At 45.8% G+C, this 26873-nt stretch overlaps 1 protein-coding gene across 5 annotated transcripts in view; it reads right to left on the bottom strand.

The window, feature by feature from the left end:
- Positions 1-26873, bottom strand: part of DPP6 (dipeptidyl peptidase like 6) — a gene marked incomplete at both ends in the record, with an annotated part of 1037088 nt that overhangs the window by 361168 nt on the left and 649047 nt on the right. For all 5 annotated transcript variants that reach the window (XM_082846708.1, XM_082846710.1, XM_082846707.1 and 2 more), the window contains one exon: positions 26177-26275. In XM_082846708.1, the coding sequence (XP_082702834.1) occupies positions 26177-26275 (99 nt within the window). The remainder of the gene's footprint in view (positions 1-26176; positions 26276-26873) is intronic.

The following is a 26873-nucleotide window of genomic DNA, read 5'->3' as shown; positions in this document are numbered from 1 at the left end:
CATATGCAATACATACATCTGCAGGGCAATCATAAATCTCTTTAAATGCCAGCCTTACAATCAATCCTCTAGCTAGACTAAAAATAGCGCTGTTACAGTGATTTTCACGTGTGTCCTCAGCCACTGGGGGGCACTGTTTCATAAAATGCTCGAAGCACTGGCTTTCAGAACTGTTCATGTTATTTATCCGTAGCTGTCATGAACTCTGGGTTTTAATCCCAGTTCACCTGTAAACTCAGCATGTCCCCAAAACCTGCAAGCCTGTTTTCTTATCCCAAAATCAGACATTTGCGGAAGTTTTCATAACCTATTTGGAATGTTTTCACAAAATATGTAACTCTGATCTTAAATGTTGTGGCTATGAGTCTCACTGGGTTCTTGAAATGCTCCTCTATTGAGAAGTTTTTTTTGTTTTTTTTTTTGGTATGCGGGCCTCTCACTGCTGTGGCCTCTCCCATTGCGGAGCACAGGCTCCGGACGTGCAGGCTCAGCAGCCATGGCTCACGGGCCCAGCCGCTCCGCGGCATCTTCCCAGACCGGGGCACGAACCTGTGTCCCCTGCATCGGCAGGCGGACTCTCAACCACTGCACTACCAGGGAAGCCCTATTGAGAAGTTTTTGTTGTTGGATTTGACCAATTTAGCTGAAGTTGAATGGTCATATCCGATTTGAAAGCAAGAGCCGAATTCTTTTATCATCATTTGTAACAGCCAAGGCTGTGTGTTCACAAAGTGCTCTCAGACAAGTAGTCTCACCTTGCCTCAAACAATCACCTGAGAAAAGCATTATTACAGGTACATTTAATAGATGAAGAAACTGACGATGGAAAAAGCTGGGGTGGTGAGTATGGACCCAGGAGTTTCCTGACTTCAAAGCAGGTACTCTCGCTCTATTTCACTGTGATGCTGTTTCCTCATCACCACAGGACCTGAAGGGGCTCAGTGAATATCTGCTGAATAAATAAACACATATACGGTAAACACACAAAGGGATAAATAAGCCTGTTACTTTGCCTGCTTGGCGAAGGAACGCTACAGTGACAGGCGGTACTGTATTGAGAAAGGTACTCTCAGCTCACCGATGGATTCTCAATTTTCTGTGTTAGAGGAAAAGCAGAGAAAGCAAGAATAAATGGAATTCTCAGGGGATCTGGAATCATGCAGGGGCGGAATAACCATGGTAACAGCAGCCAACCAGGCAGAAACCTGGAAAGACAAGTTCAGGTTTCCTGTTACGAGCACAGAAGCCTTCAAGTGTGAAGACTCTCACACTTGAAAAGACTAATGAAAATGTTACGCAAGCCTGTGCCTTAGTTTGCATGTTGTCCCTCTCCTGCTGCAAAGTCACAGTCCTCAACCGTGGTCCTGATCCCATGGTTCCCATGCTCAGGTGGCCTGGAGCGCCCCCACGTGCTCACAGAATGACACTCCAGGTCCCGAGGGCCTACTTTCTCCTGTCTCTCACTCAAGCTCCAGTCCAAATGCGAAACGTTCCCAGATCTTCTTCACTCCAAATGTCCTCCGAGCCCGTTGGCCGTGCACTGCGGTCAGGCCCGCGCCCACACCAGGGCACACTCAGGGTCCAGCACCCTCCCAGAGAGGGCACACCTTCATGCTGGAAGTCATCATGTAACTTTTTACAAGAGAGTTTGGCCTATTTAAATACATCTGAGTTTATTGCTAGGTTTTTGTTTTTAAGTAACATGAGTTTCAGAATGATTGAGAGCTGTGTGAAGCGTCCCCAAAGGACACCCCTGCAGCCATGTGGCCTACGGTCAGACTGGCATTGGCACTATTCTTTGCTTGGTTTTTTATCTGTTTGGTTTTACTATTCCATACATTTCAAGCTTGGAGAGTCAAAAGATTAAGGATGCTATGGGTGTGTGGTTTTCCATCATTGGAAGAAAAATCCCCAGGGAGCACAGGTTGGGAAGAGAATGGCTCCATCTCCGGGCACTGCCCCCTCCCCACCCCAATCCAGCTGTCCTCCACCGGGGGTAGAAGCGCTCCTTTTCCTAACCCTTGTTTCATGGGGTGGGAGGGGGAGCATAAAGCGGTGTTCCCGCGAAGCTTGTCACATCTCAGGAAAACCCTGAGTGTAGTGCGGGTATGCGGCTACAGCCGTGCTGCCCTCGTCTGTGATGCTGGGGAAACGAGGCCGTCATCAGCTACCCAGCGGGTCCCCTGGGGAGGCTCTCAAGTCCGGCTTGTGCTCCTAGGAAAGCTCCTGATCCTTGCCCTTCCACACCATCTACATCCTATTTCAGGGCCCTCAGCTTCCCCTCAGCAAAATCTTCCTAGGATGGTCTTCCTAGGAGCTACAAGATAGAATTCAGTCACCTGACCTGACATTCAACATCATACAACCGGGTCCCCAAATCAACTCATAAATTTTATCTCCCTCAATCCTCTTTACAGAAATGGTGCCAGGTCGGATCTTTTCAAAGATAAAATTCATGTAATGGAAGTCACCAGTGCAACCATTTTCAAGTATACAATTCAGTGTTTCGGGGGCATATTCACACAGTTGTGCGGCCGTCACCACTGTCTACATCCAGAGCATCTTCATGCAAACTGTCTGTGCCTAACCGCTGTACAGTGTGGCTTCTGCTGAACCCCCGCTGTCCCTCTGGAGTCTAGGATTTGGGGATGTGCTGGGCACCTGCCCCCCCATGCCTCGTGTGACTAGCCCAGACAGAGCCCGTGAGCACAGAGCCCGTGAGCACTGAGTCTCTAACGACGCTCCTGGGACATGATATTTCACCTGTGTTGCCACAGTCTGTTTTGGGGGAATTAAACGTGTCCTGCATGACTCCACTGGGTGAGGACTCTTGGAAGCTGGTGCCCAGTGTCCCCTGGACTTGGCCCCATGTGCCTTTCCCCCTGATGATTCTGCTTTGCATCCTTTTGCTGTAAGACGTCACAGCTGTGACTAACTCTGTGCTGAGTCCCGGGAGCCCTCCTAGAGGATCACCAAACCCCAGGGTGGTCTTGGGGTCCCCGGACACGTGCAGGTAAAAAGATACAGTGTATGGGATTTCTTTCAAAATAGTTGTATGTGTGGGGTGTTTGTAGGGTGAAGTTGAAACAAGGATGGGCTTGTTAATCTTTAAATTTAAGGTGGGGGGATGTGGAGTTGACCACTCTCTAATGGTATATGGGATTGACATTTTTTGTTAAAAAAGTAAAAATAAGTGAAAGGGTCTGGTGTTCTAAAGGATGAAGGACACATTCTAAAACAATTTTCTAGCTAATACAATGAAAATGAATGAGGAGACCTAAGTGATGGCCAGTTATGTTGCTCCACGCCAGCGCCCAGCTGCTGGCTCCACACCACGACGTGGAGTTTGTGACAACTGTGACGTGCACACGAATGGACCCAGGACTCTCCTCCCGGTGGTCAGGTTAAACTGGGTGCTAAATATAAACAAAAGCCTGGTTTCTCCGGGAATGGACTGCTGCGGGACTCACACTGTGGTCCTAGAGGGTGGGGACATGGAGCTCCAGACAGCGTACAGCACGGCAAGGGCCCTTGTGGGTTCGCGCATTTGTTTACCCTTCCCCTCTGACCTCCTGTGGTCCACACTGCCAGATGCCCGCCCAGGGTCCACCCTACCTCCTTCTCTTTACTATAGGAATCTCAGTTTTGTCTCGGGATTCAATATGTCCAGCTAAAAATACTCCCCTCCTATGGGGGGATGGGGGAGGGATGGAGTGGGAGTTTGGGGTTAGTAGACACAAACTATCGTATGTTGGATGGATAAACAACAAGGTCCTACTGTACAGCACAGGGAACTAGATTCACTATCCTGTGAAAACCATACTGGAAAAGAATATGAAAAAGAATATATATGTGCATAACTGAGTTACTTTGCTGTACAGCAGAAATTAACACAACACTGTAAATCAACTGTACATCAATAAAATTAAAAAAAAATACCCCCCTCATGCACTTCCATGCAAGAAGACAGCGCAGTCACACAGCCAAGTCCAGGGCAGAAGGCTACTGCGTCTTCTGTAAAGTGCTTACTCTCCAACAAACTTAACCGCCTGCTTTTCTTTTTTAAAGCATCTGAAGATAAAAGCCGCATGTTACGATGGAAGATCAGGGATCTACAATAGTGGTTCTCAAAGGGGGGTGAGCGGGGTGACTTTACACCCCAGGGGACATTAGGCAATGTCTGGAGGCATTTTTGATGGGGTGCTACTGGCATCTTAGTGGATGGAAGCCAGGGATGCTGCTAAATAACCGACAGTACATGGGACAGCCCCACACGAAGAATTACATGGTCCAAATGTCAACAGTACCAAGGCTGAGAAACCCTGCTCTGAAAGAAGCCGGCACTCTCGATGACATTTTTTGGGCAGTGACACCAGCCACAAACCATCTATCTCTGGTGTCCTGCATGTGAGGAAAATTAATTTTTTAGTTGGTTAAGCCAAAATCAGTCTGAGTAATTCACTCTCCTTCCATTTTTTTTGAGTTCTCAACTCCTTCTGAACTTGGAAGTTTTCAGAGGGCTCTCTTCTAATCTCTATCTCACTTAAGTCACATGTCAGGTCTGACGTCTTCTGTAACTACACAGAGAGAGGCTGACACTGTTCTCTGAGACTATTCTCTTCCATGCTTCTGTTTCACACCTTTCCCTGAACATAGAGCTCCTTCCAGACTGCGTCTTCTCTTTCTTGTTACCATGAGAGAGACACAATCCACCCCCTCCCCATCGCCCAGCTGAGGAGGAATACCCATGTGACCTCGTCGGGTGAGCTGGCTGGGTTTTGGTGTAAAGTAAGATTGGGGGGGGGCGTCCAGTGGTCAGGGGTGGGATATGGAGGTAAGTAACAGAAAGGAGGAAAGCACCCATAAGCCTGATTCCAGGAGATATAAGTTGCTGACACTCTGTTTTACTCTCTTTCAGATTTTTCCCTCTTAAGTATATGTAGGAAATATAGATTCTTTTTAAGAAAAATGGGTATATTTTATGCTATTTTCATTTTTTTTCAACTTAATCCCATATTGTGAATGTCTTTCTGTGGATGATGATCTTATGTAGACAGTTCTATTCCCATTCCTGTTCTTGAGGACAGATCTCCCCACCTGCCCTTCGTCCCTCAGTCTCAACTCCAGGTTAAAAATTCTCTCAGCAGATACAGTTCAAATTAGAAGACGTGCTGCCTGGACTGCTATCCTAGTGTTCTTAGTTGTTTAATCTGTAAAAGGAGAGGCTGGGCTACAAGATCATGAAGGTTCTTCTCCGCGCTCCCCGGCTTTTGAGCTCTGAGAAATACCATCCTCCAAACTATAAGGTAAGCTCCCTGAGAGAGGGAGCTGGCTTCACCTTCATCCTTGGTGTCCAGAACAGTGCCTGACACATAATAGGTCCTCCACACAGTGTTGGTTGAGTGAATAAATGCCCGAATGAACTAGAATGCGACTTCCTTGAAGATGGGGGACACATTTTCTTTCAAAGTAATACAGGCTTTAACAATTAAAAACAAATCCAAAATTCCTTAGCTACCATTATGCAGGGGTGATCTACACTGGACATTTAAAGAATATTGGGTGGTGGGTGGACGCTTCTAGTTTTTGATGTGACATAGAGGCAGACTTCTAGCTTCTTCCCAGACTTCTAGCTTCTTCCAAGCTCCTGTAGGACCATGAGGGAAGCTGGTCCAGCTCAGCAGCACTGCCTGGATGCTGTTGCTGGATCAGATCTAAGGGACCCTTTCCCCTTCCCGTTAGAGAGGCCCCTACAAAGCGTATAACAGAGTCAAAGCTCCATTCCTGCCATGGACAGAAGGGAGCCCAACTCTCCTTCTGGTCTCTCCACATGTGCGATTCCTTCTCAGTACTCAGGGGACATTTCCCAGTAGAAATGCTGGAAATTATGGGATAAATAGATGATACCTGTTAATGGGATATTCTCATCTAGTAAAAACCTTAAATCCCTGGGCTCCCAGATTCCCCTTTTGGGTCAAGTTAATTACATTAAGTGAATTCTCATAGCTTTAATGTTCGTAACATCTTCATGCTCCTTTTCAGAAATTAATTCATTCCTTCTAGACAGGAAATTTGCAGGCCCAGACGCTGAGAAAAAGGATTACGTTTAATGCATTTAAGAGGTCCACTTACATTTGTATTTTTACTGAAATAAATTGTGTGCCAGTGTTTATTTTAGAGAGAAAAAAACTCTTAAAAACATATCGTGGGCACATCGTTAAAAATTAAGGTATATACTATTTGTGAAATCCTCAAATCTTAAGAGATTCTTCCTTAAGAAAATGTAAGACTTTGCCCAGTAAATTGTCTATTACAAATATGTACTCTGGCTTGGGTATTCCCTATTGTTGAATCAAGGTGGAGGAGATGTACTCTACTCCAGCAGGAATTTATTTAATGCTCATTAACAAGGGCCTGCAGAAATCAGCTCCAGTGAGCCCTTGCTAGATGTACTGTTGGCCCAATGCTCAGGGATTTTTTCCTTCTCTTCCCCTCTCTGCATCCAGGTACATACACGGCTGTTTGTGTGTATGACTCACCATCCCTGTTGGCTTCAGAGCTTATTAAAGGAGGCAGACTTTGCTTAAGCCATCCTCCTGTCCCCACTGTGCCCTGCGAAGGACTCTGAATGGAGAAAGTGATTCATAAAAACATATATACGTGTCCTTTTCCTAGCCTACATCTACTCTCCGCCCTTGTGACCCAGGCAGTAAAACAGGGCAGGTGTCACCATCCAGAGGCCACCACGGGTCCCCCTGCTCAGAGGAGCAACCTGCAGAGAGGCCCTTGTGGTCTGACCCCCACCCACTTACCCCCCGACTCCCACCAGTCCCCCCAGTGTTCCCAGATTAGCTCTCCACAAGCCACGTCTCTTTTCCTGCGATATTAACAAAATTCCCTCCTCTCACCTTATACCACCAAGCATTTTTCCTTGACAAAGTCCTGGTAATGTTGAAATGTCCCTTTGGTCCAAGTGTCACCCCAGGAGACTCTCTGAGTCCTTACGGCAAGAAGTTTGTATATTCTCTCAATGTCCTTTCTATGTACCCTCACTACACTCTGTCTGTGTCTTGGGGAAGCACTCGTGGTTCCTTACATCATTTAATTATTTCTCTCAATTTCCCCCTAATCTTCCTGAGGGCAGGACTAGGTCTTTATTTTTCTTCATACCATTTTTTCCATTTCTGACCAAATGAATGAATGGAGTGAAACTGATTGTTTTAGAGGAGTGATGGGAAAACCCTGGACGGGGAACCACAAGGCCTGATGTATGAACTGGAGAAATCATCCAGCCTCCATGGCTTCACGCTTTCCATGGAAGGGATTTAGGAAGTCTGTCAGATGGTGCTCCTGGCTCTTGTCTCATCCCACATTCTACGGTGTCTTGGAGACGCCCAGCAGCTCCATATCAGGAGGGATCGACGAATGCTGCGTGGTTCTTACTGATCCACGATGTATCCCCTGGCACAGAAAACAACTCCGTGCTTGCATCTCTATACAGAGGCTTAGCAATCACAGTATGACACATGTGATATGCCAGAAATAGCATTTCTCGTCCGGAATTCTTTTAAAAATTAAAAATAATTACACAGTTCAAGAAAGCCTATTTAGTGTAAATGAACTACTCCAGGCATTTTTGTTTCTTAAAACTAGCAAGATTTCACATCATCAAATGGCATTTTCATTTATGTAAGACGACTGTCATCATATTATAACTATTTTAATCTCTCTAGGCATTCAAAAGATAAAGAAAGTCAATTTCAGAGCAAAGTCAATCCAAATATTTCAGTCCCATCTTCTACATCTTTAAACAAAATGATGGGCCAGCAAGCCTCAACTGTTTCATGTCAAGGTGAATAAAATTTCCCCGGAGATCTTGGATGGTGTGTCTGTCCCGGGTGCCCAGTTCCCTGAAGCGTGGAAAGTCGCGCGTCTGTGCTTACAGATGACACAAGTTCCGACTGAGATTTGGATTCATGTCATCATTTTGTCCTCTTGTAAAATGACTCTCACCCAACTATATTTCATTCACTAAAATCTCACTTGTCCCAAAGGCCTGAGAAGGCCTGAGAAAGGCTTGAAGCTGAGCCTCAGACAGATCTGATTCTACCTCAGATGTGGCCCCTGCAACAGCCCTGGGGGCCCTTGTCCTCAGGTCGGATGACTTCTCTGAAAGACCCCATACTGAACTGCAGTGATTGCTCCTGTGAACACCAGCCATATAAGAAGCACTATCTTCCAGAGGAATCTCAGGTTAGCCTGCAAACTGGGGTCACTGGGCCTTGGCTAAAAGACAGATACAGGAGCTGCATGGATTTTAACTGGCTGGTGAAAGGCCATTTCCTGACTCTGGGCCACATCTTATGGGATAGTCTCAAATGAGTCTCACCCCTAAGAGGGTTTTACAGTTGATCTTCTGACAAAGCCTCAGATGCAAAGGAAAGGGGAAAATGAGAACAAGATCCCCATCCTGCTTAGAGGACCAGCTCCCTGTAGCAGGTGTAGGGTCCCCATAACAGGTTTTGGAGAGAGACGAACCTGAAGTCATCTGCTCTGCTGGGACACTGGCCACAGGACTCAGATGATTCATTAACGTCTCTAAGCCTCAGCTTCCTCATATGTAAAATGGAGACACCAGCAGCCACAAGGAATTGCTGTATCAAATGAGCTAATGCACATGCAACATCTGGTGCAGTGTCTAGCCAGATGGAGGAGGACAGGACAAGAATGAGGGCAGAGGTGGAGGCAAGAAGGAGGGGCCCCTTTGGCTATCTCACGCCACAGAGAATTTTTATTCCTTTGAGATTCCTATAAAATCAACATATACTTATCTCAACTTTCCCAGTATTTCCCTTTTGTGGTTGTTGGGCTCTTATATTGCTACCTTTTGTTGGCATGGACCTGCTCCCAATCTTTTCCGGAACAAAACTGGGTGAATTCATTTATTTCACTCTATGCATTCATTTAACTAACACTTCCTGGGCACTGCATGAGGTGCGGGGATACAGCCCTGGAATAATCAAGCAAATAAAAGTAACTGATGCTTTGTAAGTTACCGTTTACAACATGCCTTATGTTCTACATACCAGGTACAAACAATGCCTTCTATCTATCTCTTTATGACCCTGAGTCATCTAACTAACCAGAGCTCCAGGCATCTGGCAGACACTTAATAATATTTATAAAGTGAATGGGTGATGCTCCAAGGATGCTGCTTTGTTGTTTTCTTTATTGGAGTATAGCTGCTTTACAATGTTGTGTCAGTTTCTGCTGTACAGCAAAGTGAATCAGTTATATGTATACATATATCCCCTCTTTTTTGGAATTCCTTCCCATTTAGGTCACCACAGAGCATTAAGTAGAGTTCCCTGTGCTATACAGTAGCTTCTCACTAGTTATCTATCTTATACATAGTATCAGTAGTGTATATATGTCAATTCCAATCTCCCAATCCATCCCACCTCCCCTTTCCCCCTTGGTATCCATACATTTGTTCTTGACGTTTGTGTTTCTATTTGTGCTTTGCACATAGGTTCATCTGTACCATTTTTCTAGATTCCACATATACGTGTTAATAAACAACATTTGTTTATCTCTGTCTGACTTACTTCACTCTGTATGACAGTCTCTAGGTCCATCCACATCTCTGCAAATGGCACAATTTCATTCCTTTTTATGGCTGAGTAATATTCAAGGACGCTGCTTTACCTGTTTACATTGTTTTATGTAGTTTGATCCCTGGAGACTTAGTCTTGTTTGGTGCCATGATGGAATGAATCCTTGAGCTAGTGCGGTTGGAAATAAATCACTTCAAGAGATTAAGTTACTATCCAGAAGAAAAGTCATGAAAAGACGCATTAGTAGAAGATTTGCTAAGGCCATAAACAAGCAGAGAAAGGGAGATTGCCATATTTTGCTTGGGACCCCCAAATCATAATCCCCCTGCTTATGTCTGGGGCATTCCACAGTACCTAGAATAAACATCCAACACTCACAGTCAGCAGTGTTAATTTAAAACTCAAGCTCCCAGGACTTCCCTGGTGGCATAGTGGTTGAGAGTCCGCCTGCCTATGCAGGGGACATGGGTTCGTGCCCCGGTCCGGGAGGATCCCACATGCCGCAGAGCGGCTGGGTCCGTGAGCCATGGCCGCTGAGCCTGCGCATCCGGAGCCTGTGCTCCACAACGGGAGAGGCCACAACAGTGAGAGGCCCACGTACCTCAAAAAAAAAAAAAAAAACTCAAGCTCCCGAATAAAAATTAGAGCATGACCTTGCTCCCTGGTCCTATTCATTTTCCCTGTTCATCAAGGACACGCGTCAGATGGAGGGGGGATGAGGTAAGGTGGAGGAGTCCTTCTTCTTCTTCTAAACCCTGCTGTTGAGTGCTGATTCAAAAGAGGGAAAGGCAAAGATCCTGGGCGAATCTGAGGCTCTAAAGGCAGAGGAAGATGATGGGAAGGGTAAAGGAGAGCACGGGTTTACCTGAGAGTCAAGTGAAATGGAAAGTGCTTTTTGGCCTTTAATACACTGCATCTCCTCTTAGGCCCTTAATGACTTATTCTAGTCCTGTCCGTGGGATTCGGGCATCAGGAAGAAAGGCTTTTCTTCGCTTAAAGAAGAACTCAGAGAGGTGCTGATGTGGTCATAGTTTCTCATGTCCATCATCTGGTAAATGAGCAGCCTCTTATTTGCAATCCATTTTTTTTATTTAACCTGACTTACTTCAGGCTCTTAACGCCAAATTAAGTTTTAAAAACCCAACAATTTGGTTTAAGGATGAACACCAACCTAGGCATTTTATGTTCAGTAAAAACCTATTTTCATGTGAGGAGTCACTGAGAAGAAAGTCAGAAAAGAAAACATCCCCGGAAAGGTTGGTATTACACTACGTTGCCATTTACCACTCTGATTTCAGCCAGAAAGCTGCCTTGCCCCTAGCTGCCCACAGCACACCCCGTGCCTACTGCTGGTGTATATTCACAGGCAGACTGCACGGATCTCACTTCCGAGGCAATATGAACAAGGTATTAAATAGCTACAATGACTTCTAAGATGCATTCCTGATCTCTGGCTATTGCTCTACAATCCCTGTTACCAGAGGTGAGAACAAGACAGCAAATGGGCAGGATCTGTATACATCTGTCCTTTAGAATTCCCGACGTGGAACTTATCAACCCCCAAGTAACTAGCCTGGATTTACTGAAAATCTACTAGCAAAATGTCAGATTAGAAACAAAAACACAAAAGTCAGTCCTAAAAATAATTATCCGGCAACATTATTCTTGTCAGGTTTATCTGTTTGTTTCTTAGGCATTTGTCTTTGCAGATCACAACTGTCTTAAGGAAAGTATCTGGTGCCTGGAGGTGTTTGAGTGGAGGCTGAGAAGCTAACAGAGAAAACAAGTCAAACAGCAAAAGGAAGCAAATAACCTGGTGGAGGAAGCAGAGCTCACACTCCACTTGGCTGCCCTGTGGAACCTGGTCGGGGGGCTGCTGATAACCCGGTCCCCCCATACCCAGCACTTCTGCTGTGACCTCCCAGGATGCCAGGCTCACATGAGACCAGCAGCAAGGGGGGTGATGCGTGCACTGGACGAGGCCACAGGCCACCTAGTGAGCTGGGTGATCCTGAGAGAGCCCAAGGGGAAAAGAAACTGCCCAGGGGACACTGTCTTGTGCTTCACAGACACGTCCAGACTCCCACTGTACGTATGGATTCAACCTCACAATCTATGCTCTTGTATGTAGTAAACAGACTTTCCACTGAACTCTGGGCAAGTTCTCAGAACCCTCAGAAAATATTTTCAGTGTAAGTCAGACAGAACCCTTAAAAAGACTAGTTCTGCTACTCACGAGCTGTGTGACCCAGGGCAAGTGACTGAACCTCTCTGATCCTAGGTTACAGATCCTTATCTGTAACACTAGTGTTATTAGGAAGCATTCTGCTACATTGTCATTTCTGAGGTTTGTTCTATTTCCCCCTTACTTTTGGTGGGGATGAAAGCCCGTCTAAGGGTCTGACTTGGGAGAAATTAACAAAATGAAGTCACTTTTTGGTTCCTTGCTTTGCAAAGTGTAGAAGTCCCAGAACTCTGTCTTTACTTTGGAAAAACTCCTTAATTTGGCTTTTTGGCTGTTACTGAGAAAGGCTGACTGGCAACCGAGGCAGGAGCTCAGAGGGAGGGTTGCTGAGCATAGCTAAGTCATCTGCATAATGATGCTGCATAAGCAAGTTGTTTGCTGTTTTCTCTGGAGATGGAGATTGTGGAGGAGCCCAGGATATTCAGAGAAGTAAAGCGTCTGAACACAGAAGAGAAGACTGTGACCCAAGAGACAGTCCCTGCTGGGACTGCAGGGTGTTGGGTCTGAAGCAGCAGATGTGAGGTTGGCCCTTAGGTTGGAAATCCGGACCTTTATAAAAGCCCCAAACCTGCTGAGCATTAAAAAAAAAAATCCAGATGCCATATCTGGACAAAACTCTAACTCAAAAAGATACATGCGCCCCTATGTTCATAGCAGCACTATTCACAATAGCCAAGACATAGAAACAACCTACATGTCCATCGACAGATGAATGGATAAAGATGTGGTATATATACACAATAGAATATTAGCCATAAAAAAGAATGAAAAATGCCATTTGCAGCAACGTGGATGGACCTAGAGATTATCATACGAAGCGAAGTCAGACAGAGAAAGACAAATACCATATGGTATCACTTATATGTGGAATCTAAAATATGACACAAATGAACTTATCTACGAAACAGAAATGGACTCACGGACATAGAGAACAGACTTGTGGTTGCCAAGGGTGGGGGCACAGGGGTGGGATGGATGGGGAGTTTAGGATTAGCAGATACAAACTATTACATATAGGATGGATAAACAACAAGACCCTACTGTACAGCACAGGGAACTATATTCAATATCCTGGGATAAACTATAATGGAAAATAATATAAAAAAGAATGTACATATGTGTATAACTGAGTCACTTGGCTGTGTAACAGAAACTAACATAATATTGTAAATCAGCTATACTTAAAAAAAAAATCCAGCTGTCAACATGTCTATTCCTATAAACTCCCCCTATTTCTGCTCCAATAAGATATAAGAAGAGACAAGAAAAAAGGTGAATTCCATATCAACCGCTTGTAAGTCACCAGATATTAGAAGGACCTACCCCGGCACTCAGAGCGCCTCCTTCTGGAAGATGCCGAGCTTTGCAAGGACAGCACAGGACGCTGGCCATTTGGTTTGCCCAGGAGGCCCCCGAAACACTTAAACTGGGAACAGGAGATTCGCGCTAACTTTGCAGGCAACTCTGATTCATGTGCCCAGCCCCTGCCGTGGGCATCTGTGCAGGGAAGTGAGGATGAGTTCACAGGTTCTGTGATGGAAGCGGCAGCAGCAAAGCAAGGCCACTGGGTTTGGGGAAGGCCTCTAAGCAAGCGGAAAAAAGGAGGCACTGAAAATTCTCCGAGGCAGGGATGCCAAGGGGCCTTCAGAAGACGGAGGGGCAACAGTCACCTCTAAGCTGCTCCATCTTCTGGGGTGTGAAAGTGTTCTCTTCCCTGACCCCCAACCCTGCCTAAAAGGCTGCCATTAAGCAGTTTTGTGTCCTTCAGTTTGGGAGATCAGAGGAGTGAGTGTCCCTGCAGGGGACAAAGTGGAGACGAGAGAGGCTCATTGGCACGGGAGCCACAGCAGAGCACAGGACGGACAGTGAGGTGGGGGTCAGTCTGAGAAGAAGCCAGAAAACATAACAAAGTACTGAGAAGGCCACCAGACAAATGAACTTACCTGCAAAACAGAAGTAGAGGCACAGATGTAGAAAACAAGCTTATGGTCACCAGGGGGTAAGGGAGGGAAGGGACGAATTGGGAGACTGGGATTAACACATACACACTACTATATGTAAAACAGATAACTAATAAGGACCTACTGTACAGCACAGGGAACTCTACTCAATCCTCTGTAATGACCTATATGGGAAAAGAATCTAAACAAGAGTGTGTATATGTATACGTGTAACTGACTCACTTTGCTGTACACCTGAAACTAACACAACATCGTAAATCAACTATACTCCAATAAAAATTTTAAAAATAAAAAAATAATAAAAGAAAAGAAAAGGCCACCACTTTCTGTAGGACCTGTGTTCAAACAGTGCAGGTAAAGGACTTAGCACAGTTTCCGGCACATTTTGCATATAATCAATAAATGGCAAGGACAAAAATTATGAGGGGTGAACACATCTAGTATCAGGAGCTGTCTCTACCACATCCATTAGTCTCCCTACTAAAGCAGGAAAATGGAATTGGATACATCTTTATCATTACACACGTATGTGTGATTTCTTACAATGCCAAGAGTCACCACAAATAAAGAACCTGGTTGTCCTTCAGTCAACCAGAAATTCATTTACCCAGAGTCCTTGTCCATGAATACTCGATCTGCCCGACCCCTGAGTCATTCATTCAGGCAAGTAATATTTACAGAAACTTTATCACATGCCAGACACTCTGCCCTATGAGGGAAATAGGACAGTCACAACAACATGCTTACGGCCTTAAGAAGCTTGCTGTCAAGGGCAAGGCAGAGATGTAAACAAACACCTGAACACAAAATTAGATATGCCATGGGCACAGGGTTGATGGGTCATCAGGGATTACACTCATTTATGGAAGAGATCAAGTGATTCATTTTTTATTAATTAAGAAGGTGATCAATGTTTGAAAAGGTGTCAATGATAATTAATTAGCCTCTAGTAGGCTGATGTGGTTAAGGACTTGGTGGGATAATTTAATTGAAACAATAAATGAAAATGTCAGTGTTTGTGTGAGGGTACTGCATTCAGGATGCAGAGGCTCTAATTAATAGAACTTCCCGATTTGCTTTTAAAAGAGCATTCTAGACACAAAGGGATCTCACCCCTGGGCTCAACAGCTGCAGAAAAATTAGGACTTAGGTAACTTCACAGGCTCCCTTAATCTGGATGAAAGTAAAATAAAATAAAACTTGTGAGTCCTGGGCTGTGCACTGCAGGGGTGAAAGCACCCTTGACATTCCACTGTTGGGAGGACAACCTGCCCTGCACTCTGATCTAGTCTTGAAGGCGGATCTCCTGCAGTGACATGTGGTACCTCAGGGCACACCCTGAGTGATGTGGGGCGGGATGCTCAGGAAAAGCCCTGACCAGCCTTGAAGCCCTGGAACAGCCATAGAACATTCTGAAAACTGTCTCTCCACCTCACTGAGGATGAAACACAACATGTCAATCTCACTTGAGATCTCTTTTCTCAAGAAAAAAAATATATGGGTGCATGTGTGAGTGTGTGTGTGTGTTTTCCTAGATCCAAAAAAAAAAAGCCTGTCCCTTTGGAATGCAAACAAACAAAGTTGAAATGGGATTTCACTCTTCGCTCCTGCCAAGGGTCTGCATTCAATTCAACAAAGACAGAGGTTGTATCTATATTCCCACAGAAGCGGCACTTGCCAGCTGTAAGGTGATGAAAAGATTCAGAACACGCCTCTCTTTGCTGGGAGGGTGTTGGCCGAGCTCAGCCTGCAGAGGTGCAACTCCTCAAACCAGGAATTACTACAAGCAGCAGGGCCTGGCCCCTCAGACAGAGGACCAAAAACGGTGAGTGTGATGTTCACATAGTGTCCATGCCCCTCGGAAAGGGAAGAACCAGGCTGGCCCCGCCTCTGCCCCAGACGCTCCTTTAGCTGCCGGTGAAGCAGGTCCAGCCTTGCAGAGTGGGCTGTGTCCCCAAGGCTGGGGACCCTAAGACGATGCTCCAGGTGATGCTCTGATGGAAGTTTTACAGAGTTCTAGCACAACCTGGAGGAGCGAGCAACTACTTCTCCTTGGGAAAAGCCAGAGAGAATTTATTTCGGATCAAGCCGTAAAGAGTGAGTGAGAGCTTCTGAAGCACAGAATTGTTGAATAAAAGCACTCTCTCTCTCTCACACACACACACACACACAGACACACACACACACACACACACAGACACACACACACACACAGACACACACAGACAGACAGACAGACACACACACACGGACACACACACACACACACAGACACACACACACACAGACAGACACACACACACACAGACACACACACACACAGACACACACACAGACAGACACACACACAGACACACACACACACAGACACACACACACAGACACACACACAGACACACACACACACAGACACACACACACACACACACAGACACACACAGACAGACAGACACACACACACGGACACACACACACACACAGACACACACACAGACACACACACACACAGACACACACAGACACACACACAGACACACACACACAGACACACAGACACACACACACAGACACACACAGACACACACACACACAGACACACACAGACACACACACACACACAGACACACACAGACACAGACACACACACACACAGACACACACACAGACACACAGACAGACACACACACAGACACACAGACACACAGATACACACACAGACACACACACAGACACACACACACACACAGACACACAAAGACACACACACACACACAGACACACACACACAGACACACACAGACACACACACAGAGACACACACACACACACACACAGACACACACACACAGACACACACACAGACACACACACACACAGACACACACACACAGACACACAGACACACACACACAGACACACACACACAGACACACACACAGACACACAGACACACACACACACAGACACACACACAGACACACACACAGACACACACACAGACACACACACACACAGACACACACACACACAGACACACACACACACACACACATACACACGGAGAACAGACAAAGGCACTAAGTTACTGAAGGTAGCTACTGTTCTCATTTGTTACACTGCTATTATTGCTTCTACTGCCCCGGGCACTAAATGCTACCCTCTTTTGATTGTTTCCTGCCGGTAACCTCACAGGACAGTTAGCAGATAATCGTTTTAGCTCAGACACTGGAAATAGGGGAGATGCACGAGGAAGAAGGCAGAAGGACGCAGAGAGGCAGCTGGGGAACCGTCTTGGTCGGCGGATACGGGAGCTGTGGTGGGGGTGGGCTTTACTGCACTAAGACAGTCCGAGGCGTAACTGGCCTCACGCCAGACGACTGGGTTTTCTCCTCCCGAGGAAAGGGGGAAACCTCGAAAACTACAACAAAAGCGAGAGAAAGTATTCAATAAATGGGTGCTTGACCCAAACATGTACTCTGTCCATGTACATTTCATCTGTTTCTCAGGGGCTTTAATAAGACACGGTGATGCTCTTCGATGTGCATTTTATGTAATGACTTAAAATGATTACTATTATTATCTCCTTCCACACACCGAGCCACGTAAGAACATTTTCACTCTTTGAAACCTGTCCTTTCTGGGCATTCCTTTTCAGTGACTGCTGGCCGATTGGTACAGGCGGTGCCGAATAACCCCCAGGGAACTTTTTGACTCTCTGCAATTCTAGGACTTAATGGTTTTCATTGAAAAAATGTGGCCTTCGAAAACAGCAGAAATACCCAAACCATTTTAAACTCGAATTCCACCTCCATCTAACCCCCTGAGCTTTAGGAAAAAAAAAAAAAACCTATCTGGTTTTTCAGAATAACAACAGAGAAGAAGAGAAAGCAAATGTGGAAATCAAGCTGCTTTGAGCCCTGTGCACTATCTCCAATTTTATCTTCTAAAACATATACTTTTCCAGGATCAACCAGCCACCTGTTATTTTCCTACATTCAAAGGAAGCAATTTTCTCCAATTTTACAGTCTCTCCCACAGAGCGTCCGAGAGACAGAGAGGGCTCTTTGCTCACAAGTGCCTGGATTAATGGAAGTAAGAATCAGCAGACAGAGTGGAGAGATTCAGGAGCCAGAGGCCACCGTGGGCTTTCACCACGTTCCACTGAAGCTGAGGAGAGAGCAGGCTGGGAGGCCAGGCCTGGCCTGGAGCTTGCAGACAAGCTAATCCAGCCCCGGGCCTGCCTGCATCCTGAAGACACTGGGCAGGGGAAAGCGGGTCCCGGAAGGGGGCAGGTGGCCTCGCCTTTCCCAGAGCACAGGGCATGGGGCTCATCAACCCGTTGCCAAATTTCAGTCCAGGCTGACTTCCCAGGAGAGAACCTGCAAAAGCAAATACTCTTCTCGAGAACGTGTGTTGCCCAGGACTCTCCCCAGGTGCTACGGCATCAGACCACCTGTGCAGAGTGACTGATGTCATAGATACAGAGGAGACCATTTTTCTGTTGTTGGCAAGTGTGATGAAGGGAAAGCAAAAAGCCGTTTATATACAAATATCACGCCGTCTTTCTGGAATTCGCCTTCCCCCATTATAGTCTGAAACAGGGTTAGTAAGAGGGTAGTTGCCAAATAAACTAGTCTGATTAGGGGAAACAAAACCCAAACATGGGTTAGGCTGTACAAGAGACTTGCAGAAAACGTGCTCCTGGCGCAGGTAGGGGTTTGCAGCCGCCGAGGGGCCACTTCTCATTGCCGTGTCCTCCGCCTGCCATCACAAAGTCAGCTGAGCACTAGCTCTCCTGCCTCGCCCTCTCCCAGGTCTTCTCTGAGGCCACCTCCTCAGCCCACTGCCCCTCCCCCAAGTGTAAGCAGCTCCTCAGCGATGCATGCTTTCCACTGGCCAGCATCACGCCCAGTTCTCAATACTTAAAGAACGTTCCACTGGGTGACCTTTCATCGACCTCTGTTCTGAACTCTGTATCTGATCACAGAAGCTGACTCACATCCCTGGAGTCGTGGTCCTGGTTCACCAGGCTACCATCTCCGCGGCATCCTTGCTGCACGTCTTCCCGTCCCCTCCCTTTCTACGCGGCCAGCACATCCTGTTCATTTACCGTTGTTCATGGTGCCTTTTCACATCTGTCACTTTGTTTCCACTCACAGCCAAAACTTTCAGTCTCTGAAGACTGACCAAATTAAGGCACATTTATGTACTGAGAGCCTCTGAAGACATTAAAATGATCAAGGAAATATGTTTATGATATGTGTTATAAACATTTCCCCATGTAATAAATATAGTTAGCATTGTCCCACATATTATGTTATCTAAAAGGATAAATATGAAAATGTAATGATGGTGATTTCTAGTTGATGGAATTACAGGGGATTTATTTTCATCCTTTAAAATAGCTTTCATCTCTTTTCTAATTTACTATAGTAAATACGTAATTCAGATATAATAAAAATATTTGATACGACAGTTAAGCCTAAGCTCTCACTGTGCCATTCCACTATTCTGAAACCTTCAGTTCCCACTCAACTCCTGTTTCTCTAAATTCTATCCCTTTCTCACTGGCTACCCTCCTCTCCCAAGAACCTGCCTAACCTGGTCCCACTTTCCCCTCTGGGCTCATCGATGGCTCTTCTCTCTAGCTGGACATTGTTCACAGATAGTCCACGTGGGCTCCTGCCCCAGGGCCTCTGTGGCTGCTGTTCCAGGCGGCCTGGAACACCCTCCCCCAGAGAGCTTATCTGCATGATTCTCACATTCAGGTCTCTGCTTAAATCAACTTCATCAGAAAGGATTTTCAACCATTCTGTGTAAAATAGCATGTCCATAAGTTTCCTTATCTTTAAAAGTGGATTTTTTTTTTTTCCTGCGGGCGGGAGAGGGGCACGCCACGTGGCTTGTGGGATCTTAGTTCCCCTACCAGAGATTGAACCCGGACCTTTGGCAGTGAAAGCGTGGAGTCCTAACCACTGGACTGCCAGGGAAGCCTCCAAATCTAGGTTAAGTAGCAAATGAGAAAATGTTCAAGAAGCGCCAGCAGATGGCCACAGACCGGGTGCTTTGCTAGGTGCTGCGAACACATGGTAATTAAACGGAGGCAAATCCTATTCTTGTGGCGTTTACATGGAAGGAAAGATAGGCGTTGAGTAAATAATTATATTTAATGTGTGTAATAAAAGGTAAAGTCCAGGGGCTTCCCTGGTGGCACAGTGGTTGAGAGTCCGCCTGCCAATGCAGGGGACACAGGTTCGTGCCCCGGTCCAGGAAGATCCCACATGCCGCGGAGCGGCTGGGCCCGTGAGCCATGGCCGCTGAGCCTGCGCGTCCGGAGCCTGTGCTCCGCAATGGGGCCACAGCAGTGAGAAGCCCGCGTATCGCAAAAAAAAAAAAAAAAAAAGGTAAAGTCCAGGATGCATCAGAGCCTGAATCTAGAAGAGCTAGGCAGCAGAGAAAAGCCGGCGGCGGGAGTGAGAATTAGGGAGAGATCAAAGGAAAATGATAAACTGCAGGGGTGGTGCTGAGGAGGGATGAGAGTAGAATAGAGAAGAGGGGTGTTCTGGGCAGAAAGAACATCCTGTGAGAACCACCCTGAGGGAAAAAGAAGACAGACTTCAGAAGCCATCAAAGAAGTTCAAGTCGGTCCAGAGCAAAAGAAAACTGGGGACACATGAGGGACAAGGCAGGAAAAGTAAGGGGACTGATCTCAGAGAGTCTGAGAAACAGAGGGTGCCCAGGGCTGGGGCTGCACGCCTCTCCTGAGAGCAGTGGAAAGCCAGGGAAAGTTCTGTGACAGGAGATCGGGGGCGGGGAGATGAGTCCTGGACCCGTGAACTCAAAGTGTCCACAAGACCTCCTGGTGGACATGTAAATCAGTCAGTGAGGCACACACACACAACACACTCAGAAGAGGGTTTGAGCTGGAGCTGCAGAACTGAAACTCAGCGGCATATAGATAGTAACTAGAGTCATGGGACTGAATGAGTGTACAGAGGCTTGAGGATTTCAGACATCTAAAGGTGGAAACATAAAAACTCCACCCATGTGAGTGACCCCTTCTGCTTGTACCAGAGCCATTACCTGAGGGTCCACTGAGGAGCATGGCTCCTGTTCCTGTCTGCTGCCATGCCTGTCTCCAGTCCTGTATCCTTTAGATGAACCAGCTGACAAATATGTCAGTGGCAGTCAGGAGTGCCTGACTGAATCTAAGATGGGCTCTGAGTATTCTGAAGGCGGAGCTGGCAGAAGTTCTTGGTGGATTAGATATGAAGTACAAGGAAAAGAGCAAAGTAAACGATGACTTCAAGTCTTTCAGCCTGTTCTGCCAGAAGAACAAGTTTCTCATCAGCTGAATTGGAAGAGGCTGTGCATAGAGCAGGTGGGTTTGGTTTTTTGTTTGTGTTTTTTTTTGGGTGGGGAGGTAGGTCAAGAACTCAGATTTGGTGATGCTAAAGTTAGGGTTGTAATGTCTATGAGACATCTGAGAACTTCAGGAGAGAGGTCTGGTCTGGAGAATAAGATAGGAGTCATTGGTAGGTGAATATTTTAAGCCATGAGACTAGATGAAAGCACAGAGGGAATGAGTATAGATACCAAAAGGGGAGGATGAAGACTGAGTCCCAGGGCCACCAACATCAAAAGTCAGAGAGAAGAGCGAGAACCAGCACAGGAGACTGAGAAGGAGCTGCCCATGAGGCAGAGATAAAACCAAGAGAAGGTGATGACCTACAGGTCAAGTGAGAAAGCTGGTGCAGGTAGAGGGAGTAATCGTGTCAAATGCTGCTGATGATCAGATTAAGATGAGGTCTGAGACGTGACCAGGGAATTGAGCAACCTGGAGGTTACTGGTGACCTTGACAAGAGGAGAGTCAGGATGCACTGGGGGTGAAAGCCTAACTAGAGTGGGCTTGGCAAGAACTGGAGAAGAATAATCTGAGATGTCAGAGAGAGACAACTGTTTCAGGTTGCAGAGGAGAACAAGAAATTGGGCAGTGCTCGTTGGGGAGGGTGGAGTCACGCTAAGCTTTGTGTGTGTGTTTCGGTGAGGCAAATAAGAGCGTATCTGCCTGACGATGGGAATAATCTGACACAGAGATTAAGAAAATGAACATTTACAGAAGAAAGGAGACATTTGCTACAATTATTCCTCAAGTAAGTGAAGCAAGTTCACCTCTGATTTTTGTAGATGGAGCGCAGACAGGTCCTGTGGTTACAGGCTGGGGGAGGGGCAGAGCGCATGGCAGGTGCAGATGGTGGTGGGTAAGGAGATGTGATGGTGAGAGTATTCTTAAGCTTTCTTCTAGTAGTTTTAAATGAGAATTAGGATGGGAAGAAGGTTGCAGAAAATTAAGGAGAGAGGAGAAGGTTTGAAATGATCCATCATCTAGGAGTTGCAAAGAGGGAACAAGACAGCCCAGGAAGACTGGTTCATGGACATAAATGGACTTACGTGTCTGGAGTAACCGGAAGACCTCATCACAGTGGCTACCTCATATCACAGAATCCCAGCACAGCACATTAAAGGATCCAAAAGGTTGAGAAGTCCAATGTGGTCACTTATAAAAGACAGAAGAATTTACTCAACTAAGCAAATATGCGGCGAGACTACACCCTGGGCAATTTCAGGAAGTGTATGCCTCTTCCTTTGTAGGAGGGAGTTCAGAGTGAGCTCCGAGTGAGTTCAGATGTTGTCAGTTCTACTGCTCTACACACCTCATCTGACTTGACCCAGGGGTTGCAACAAATATGTGAGGGAAGTCTACAAGAGCTTTCGGACATTAGAGAATTTGAAGACTGTTACACCAATCATTTTCAGAAAAGGTAGATGAAAAATCGTCTCTAGTATAAAAATGGGTGAGGAGAAATTTAACTCCAACCCAATCCATTTTCTCCTGATAAATAAAGCATCTTAGTTCTAGACTATTAACTCCAATATTAAACCCAAGAAACATTTGTTAACTTTAGTGGTTAATGTGCACTAAAAGAGCCAAGTCTCTTTCTCTGTGGGGAATTACCCCATTTTTCTTGATCACTTGGGTATTTTGTTAGTTCAACATAGGCACCATGAGAGTAAGGGATACTAGAACAGAAAATTTAAGGAATGGCAACAATTCTGAAATACAACCTACCGCCTTGCTTAAAACATACAATGTAACCAGTGAGGTTGTGAGAGAAATTGGCTGGAGACAGGGGGCTTCGATTCTATACAATGTAGCCCTTTACAGAAACCAGAGAGACCTAGGTTCAAGTCTGAATTTTGCTACTTATTAACTGTGTGATGTTGATCAAGTCATTTAAACACCCTTGGCTCAGTTTCCTCATCCATAAAATGTGAATAATGGTAGTTGTGAGAATTAAATGATTTAATGTGTGCAAAGCACTTAGTAGAGAGCTTAAGATGTGGGAAACCCTCAGTAGTTGATGGTGATGGTGATGATGATGGTGGTGATGGTGATGATGATAATGATGTGATGATGATGATGGTGATGGTGGTGGTGGTGATGGTGATGATGATGTGATGATGGTGACTGTGATGATGATGATGGTGGTGGTGACAGTGATGATGATGGTGGTGGTGGTGGTGATGATAATGTGATGATGATGGTGATGATGGTGGTGATGATGGTGGTGATGATGGTGATGATGATGGTGGTGGTGGTCTTAGTGACAGTAAGGAAGAAGAAGGGGAGGAGGTGCAGACAGAGGAGAAAGGAGAAAGAAGAGGAGAAGAATGAGGTTGCCGTAGTGATGACGGTGGTAGATGGTGGTGGTGGTGGTGTGTGGTGACTCCAAGTCTACCACAGGGAAACTGTTCCAGAGGCAAAAAAAATGCTTGCATTTTGGGGGTCCATGGGCAATTTGCCTGCTACATTGTAGACACTCAATAATCACTAATTGAATGAACTAATGTTCTGATAATTTCTAAAGCTCATCTCAGCTCCACAGCATTTGATAATCCTATGAATGTATAGTAGTCTTTCTGTGGATCTTCACATTTAGACTTGTAATGTAAAAAGTGAATGAATTCTTTGTGGTATTTGTAAAAATCCATTATGAAGGCACAGTTAATCACCACAGTTATTTCATCCACTTTAAGCTATTACATCTTCAGGGAGCAGGAAGCAAGGGACTGATCAGGAAGAGGAATAAGTGAAAGAAAAGTTGGAGGGGGGGCAGCTAAAAGGGCAGGGGAAACAGTTATGGTCCCTCACACTCTTGACAGTGCCTGGTCTCTGGGGAGACCTGACCACCTGGCTAATTTGCAATAAAACTTCACACTGTGCTTAACATTTACAAAGGAAGAATCCACTTAAGAAAGCTCCTGGACCCCAAAGTCATGTGTATTTGAAACGCAGGTGGTCTTATGAATAGACTTAACCTGCTGAAACATAGAGGCTGGGCATTTTCTGCTGGGCACAAGGCCACTTCTCAACTGCTTGTATTAACGCCCAACTTTGTGGCTATAACAAAATCTTGGCTGGCTTCCTCTGGCCAGAAAGCCAGCACATCTCAGAACCAGCTCTATGCATCTGCAGCATAGATTAGCTCATGAGATACAAAAACACCTTTCAACAGTAACCAACACGGGTTCCTGCAGAAACTTAGGTGCCCCTGGGCCTCCAGATCTCTGCTTTTACACTTTTTACATTTTTTGCACAGGGAAAGCTGGTTTAGGCCAAGTCTGAGACCATGGGCACCCTAATACAAAGATCTCCCTATATTATTTTAGCACCTCATGGAGTCTTTGCAGGGCCCCCTCTGACCTGCTCTGAACCCTATACCTTTGAGACCAAGTTTATGCACCTTCGTTGAAACCCCTTCTCAGGAGGATGAGGGCATCACACGCTTCCTGCACCTCGCTCCCGGCTGCCTTTGCTCCTCCCCGTTTTGTGCCCAGAATGACTCTGTGCTCCTTAAGAAGAGAGCGATCACCTTTTATCCCCAAGGTCGGGCCCAGCGCACGATCCATGCTTACCTCCTTCCTCTGCAATATGGGTAAATGCAAACAGGAAGCAGAGGCTGAGTCCCCCTCAACACCAAAGGTAAAATTACTTCCTCAGTCAAATGACAAAGACCTCGGCTCAATATATGCTTTGGATTTCCATGTGCCCCCCACTGGCATTCACAATACACTGCTCTCATTTCTCCCCAATTCCATCTTATAAAATACATTCCCTCTGAGATTAAGCTACTTCTTTAATTTTTAAATAAGTGAATCTAAGGATCAGAAATTAATACCTAAGCCATAGTGGAGGACAAAGGAGAAGCTACTGTCCTAGTAGGAGACTAAAGGCAAAAAGTCAATGCTGGTTGATTTTCAAGAGTTTGTGAAGCATAAGAAGCATTTCAGAGGAGTCTGACAGCAAGAAAACGTAATCACACGGTGTCACTCAACAAAACAGTAGTGGAAAGAGCACAAAAGGGGAAGTGAGGAGACAGGCTTCCAGCCACAGCTGTGTCACTAACTAGCTCTGTGACCTCAGAAAATTCACTTAACCTCTCTGGGCCTCATTTACTATAGAAGGCAGGATGTGAACTAGATCTCTAGCATTCCACTACAAAGGTTCTTTGACCTGAGGATTAATTTTCAAGTGCATCCCACTGAGGCTAAGACTAAATGCAAACAATATCCATGGAGATAGCAGCAGAGGTTCTAGGACCAGACTACACGAGAGGGATGCACCAAAGCCTGCAGAAGATGGGGAACAGTCATTTACATCTTTCCTCCCAGGACTGCACCCTGAAAATTGCTTCAGACCCAACTACAGGAAATGGACTGTTTTGAACCAAAACATGCCTTATAAACATACTGCCTTTTTCCACCAGTTCTATTTTGCTTTATTGTTTATAAAAATCAGCCCAAAGAAGATTTCATCCAGATTAAAGTTCAAGAGGAAAATTAATTTATCTGCATCGATGCACGAGGCTCCGCTGTTTCCTTCATTAGACAGCATTCTAGAAGAAACCTTTTAGTTCCTTTTGGCCCTGTATCTAGCTGGAGTGAAAGCAAGAGGAGTACAAAAGGGAATAAAGAACATGGAGAAAGGAGGAAGGTTCAGCTGTGTCTCTCCCTGTCTTGTTGCTTAGCAACACCTCACATCTCCGTCTGAGAAATTATGATTCAGGGAGGTGACACGGAGGACCCATTTCCCATGAAGAAGCAGCCTGATTTTACCAGATGCGCATTTTCTTAGACTGATAATAAGATGGTGCTCACAGCAAGAGCTCTGAGGATCCACTTCTACAGCCAGAGAGAGAAGGTGAAAGGCAAACTACGACACCCAAACTCTCAAAAAGTGGCAGGGAGTGGGAAAGTGCTTTCTCACATGCACTCAGGACTCAGGACTCACCACTTATCCACTTAGCCTCGGGATCATGAATTTTGAAATCTTCACTGAAGAGATCTTCCACAGTCACCTTCTTCTTTTGAGACAGACTGTTATCTTCCGCTAGAAAAGAACGAGGCAAATGGTCAAAATTTTTGTTTTTTGGTAAAAAAAAAAAAGAGGAGTATAAAATATTCTGATTGCCATTCAGAAATAATATATATGGTAAGACATAATTTCTATAAGTAAGTGCTGAACAAAAGAATGCTTTCTGTTTTTAGCTAAGCTATCAAAAACTATGGTAAGGGGGCTTCCCTGGTGGCACAGTGGTTGAGAGTTCGCCTGCCGATGCAGGGGACACGGGTTCGTGTCCCGGTCTGGGAGGATCCCACATGCCGCGGAGCGGCTGGGCCCGTGAGCCATGGCTGCTGGGCCTGCGCATCTGGAGCCTGTGCTCCGCAACGGGAGAGGCCACAGCAGGGAGAGGCCCGCGTACCGCAAAAAAAAAAAAAAACTATGGTAAGGGGAACCACGGTTCAGTAAAATGGCATCATTATGCCCCCTCTGCCTGCAAAACATGAATGATCGTATTTCTTACATATGAAGGTAAATAGTTGTTTCAAAGCTGACTGATGAGCAGTAAGGCGGGAATAGTCAAGAAAGGAAAGGATCTCAACTTGTTATGCAACCAGTCATTCATTAAGCACTTATAACGCCAACT

The sequence above is a fragment of the Leucopleurus acutus genome (genome assembly GCF_964270905.1).
Source record: "Leucopleurus acutus genome assembly, chromosome: 9".
Classification (NCBI taxonomy): domain Eukaryota; kingdom Metazoa; phylum Chordata; class Mammalia; order Artiodactyla; family Delphinidae; genus Leucopleurus; species Leucopleurus acutus.
Note: the sequence above shows the minus strand (reverse complement) of the source record. Positions and strands in the feature narration are given on the sequence as shown.